Source organism: Equus caballus, chromosome 13, assembly GCF_041296265.1.
Source record: "Equus caballus isolate H_3958 breed thoroughbred chromosome 13, TB-T2T, whole genome shotgun sequence".
Lineage (NCBI taxonomy): Eukaryota > Metazoa > Chordata > Mammalia > Perissodactyla > Equidae > Equus > Equus caballus.
Genome location: NC_091696.1, coordinates 8739261 through 8742850, shown reverse-complemented (window position 1 = coordinate 8742850; position 3590 = coordinate 8739261). Strand labels below are relative to the sequence as shown.

Below are 3590 nucleotides of genomic sequence, written 5' to 3'. Positions count from 1 at the left end.
ATCCAGAGTAAGGGTCCATTCCAGTACAAATAGCATGCTATTCTTTCCATGATTGAAGCTATCCATTGTAAACTGTCTACCACCAAGTAGCTGGCTGTACCCTTGTGGAATGATGCCGTATCAGGAACTCAGTGTTGGTCTCAGCTATTGGTAGATTGGGCACCAGCAGTGGCTGTAGTGAGATCGGCCTTGGTGAGTGGAAGTCTCTGTTGCTAGCCTATGTGTAGCTTCCATCCTGGCTGTCATGACCACCTGCTTTGTGAATCCATTGGCATTAACAGGAGTGACTGAGAAAGAGTGCTAACTAACATCACAGAATGGTTTAGTACTTGGAAAGGATGACTCATTCTGTGGACAGTAGTAATGGATATTTCTTCCCTGTTTTATAGGAATATTTGGCATCTTTTCAGTTGTATGCAGGATAGTTACACCATGTTAAGCAAAAGGATGACTTTGTTGTGTTTGTTTTGGGATTAAGTGTGGCTTAAGGAGATGTGCATGTGTGCCAGATTGACAGGGGATGGACTCTAGTGGTTTTGTAATGTGTCTACATGGCTATGATGGACTACATTTCCCAGAATTCCCATTTTTATGTGTTTCTGGTTAAGGTAGGCCACAAGAGAGATTAGAGAGATTGAGAGGGAAAAGGGAGCAGCCATTCTGTAGTTTGCAGACATTGTTGGTGACCTGCTGACTCACCTCAGTAGTACGAAGCAGCAGCTGCGCCTACAATTGCTCCAGCTTCCCCTGGATCTTCCTCTAGCTTCTCTGACTTCCAGGCCAGGTGTGCGTGTTTCTGCCTCATGAAGAAGGACCCCAGCTTCTGCAAGATAACCCTACCACCAATTCCAGAGACAGCAAGAACCTACGTGGGTTTCAGTTTACCTTGTGGGGTTGCAGCTCATGCTCATGGGTTCCAGCCTGCCCTTGATCTACAACACTTTATACCCATCTTCCCTTCCTGACTGCTTGCCCCCTGGGCTTCAAGTACCAGCATCAGACAGAAGGTGACAGCCTTACGTAGACTGCTTAACTAGCTTTCACTATTGCGTAAGGCCAATTTCTATACAATCCATTAAATGTATGCTTATATGAATGTATAAGTCTCTTAGTGGTTCAGCTTCTCTGGTTAATCTGTCTGAAATAATAAGTAAAAAAAGTATATATGTATACTTTATATATATATAAAATTTAGTGTGGATATGTGTGTGTGTGTGTACGTATGTTTATTCCTTAATGAGGGAGACTCTTTTTTGAAGTTTGGCACTTAGAGCCTAGATATTCTGGAATTTCAGAGTGATCATGTTTTGAAGAGAGATTTGACGTTCTTTCTTTTTTTTTAAAGGTTATTTCAATAATATGAATTGTTGAATAATTAGAAATAGAAAAAAATTTTTTCCAAAAATTCTTTTGTCGATCAAAAGGTCTTATTGTTAGGTATGCTGAACACCAGTATTTCTGATATCACACTTCATCTCCACTTCCTGTTTCCCCAGGGACTGAGAAAGGGGAGATGTGGCAGAGGAATCAGACCTCTCTAGCAGACTTCATCCTTGAAGGCCTCTTTGATGATTCCCTCACCCATCTTTTTCTTTTCTCCTTGACCATGGTGGTCTTCCTGATTGCAGTGAGTGGCAACACCCTCACCATTCTCCTCATCTGTGCTGATCCCCAGCTTCATACACCCATGTACTTCCTGCTCAGCCAGCTCTCCCTCATGGATCTGATGCATGTCTCCACAACCATCCCCAAGATGGCTACCAACTACCTATCTGGCAAGAAGTCCATCACCTTTGTGGGCTGTGTGACCCAGCACTTCCTCTATTTGTCTGTGGGTGGTGCTGAGTGTCTTCTCCTAGCTCTCATGTCCTATGACCGCTACGTTGCCATTTGTCATCCACTGCGTTACACTGTTCTCATGAACAGAAGGGTGGGACTGATGATGGCTGTTGTGTCATGGTTGGGAGCATCCATAAACTCACTAATTTATACCGCAATGTTGATGCAGTACCCTTTTTGTGGTCCTCGAAATATCCGCCACTTCTACTGTGAGTTTCCAGCAGTTGTGAAGTTGGTATGTGGAGACATTACTGTTTATGAGAATACAGTATTCATCAGCAGTGTCCTACTTCTCCTCCTCCCCATCTTCCTTGTTTCTACATCTTATGCCTTCATTCTCCACAGTGTCATTCAGATGCGTTCAGCTGGGAGTAAGAGAAATGCCTTTGCCACTTGTAGCTCTCACTTCATTGTGGTTTCCCTCTGGTTTGGTGCCTGCATGTTCTCATATATGAGGCCCAGGTCCAGGCGCACTCCATTACAAGATAAAGTTGGATCTGTGTTCTATAGCATCATTACTCCCACACTGAATCCTTTAATTTATACTCTTCGGAATAAAGATGTAGCTAAGGCTCTGAGGAGAGTGCTGGGGAGAGATGTTATCACTCAAAGACAGCAATTGCAGTTGTCCTGAGTATAAGAGTAGAATGGGATAAGCTCCTTAAACTGATCTGGGTAAATCCCTAACAGATTTCAAGGGTCCAGATCCCTGATGACTACTGCAAAAAAGAAGTGGTCAACAAATAATTCCAGTATTCTAACTTGGTCTCAGGCCTCTAAGCACCATAGTGTACTATCTTAGTCCATTCAGGCTGCTATTACAAAAATACCATAGAGTAGGTGGCTTAAACAACACACATAAATTTCTCACAGTTCTGGAGACTGGGAAGTCCAAGATCAAGCCTTGAAAATCCTAGACATTCTCTCATTTCCTTTTGATCTTTTTTTTTCAGTGTAACCTTGACAAAACATGCTTCCCTGAGTACCCTATCCAAATAGCACTCTTCGTTTTCTGTCCCTTGCTTCTAATTTGTAACACTACTTTACATGATGGTGCACAATATATAATATAATATTATATTTATTGTCTGTTTTACTAGAATGTAAGCTCCCTGAAGGGAAGGACTTTACTTGGGTACTATTGTCTCACCAGAGTCAAGGAAAGAGCCTGACATGAAATAAATTTCTCAATAATTATTTGTTGCATGGATTAATAAGTAAAAGGGACTTTGATTGTTTTACAAACCCACATGACATTGATGATATTTAATTCAGAGAGGGGAAGATATTATAAAAATGAATAATATAGTGGATGGCTTGGTAAGAATCATTTGTCTCAGATAGTCAGATATTAATCCCATGTGTATGCAGAAGCCTGACATCTCTGTGAACTTTCCTGGGGTCTAGTGGTCTGATGGATGCCAAAGTGAGGGAAAAATTTTTATAGCCTGCTTCCCCTACTATTAAAAATGTCGTGAAGCCCTGGGACAATCTTCAAAAGAGTAATACTTAAGGTTTGAGAGCCAAGTTGTACTCTCTTTGACAAGTAAGTATTTTCCCTTTGAGAAACAGCTTTTTCATATTCTGTAATAAAGTGAGCTATCCATCATGAGTTGGGGGTCATCTTCCACACCTTGCCCAAAGGTTGGATTTTCCCTTTAACACTCTAATGTCAAGAGAATTAGTTTTTACAGAAACCACACCTGGGTTGTTTGGAGACACAAAGGTGTTGCCTAAACAGCTGGCTCACA

The 3590-nt window shown here is 41.7% G+C and overlaps 1 protein-coding gene across 1 annotated transcript; it reads left to right on the top strand.

The window, feature by feature from the left end:
* Window positions 1–1513: 1513 nt before the first annotated feature.
* OR2AE1 (olfactory receptor family 2 subfamily AE member 1) lies at window positions 1514–2473 on the top strand. Its single transcript, NM_001391356.1, has one exon. The coding sequence runs from the start codon at window positions 1514–1516 to the stop codon at window positions 2471–2473; it is 960 nt and encodes a 319-aa protein (NP_001378285.1).
* The last annotated feature ends 1117 nt before the right edge of the window (window positions 2474–3590 follow it).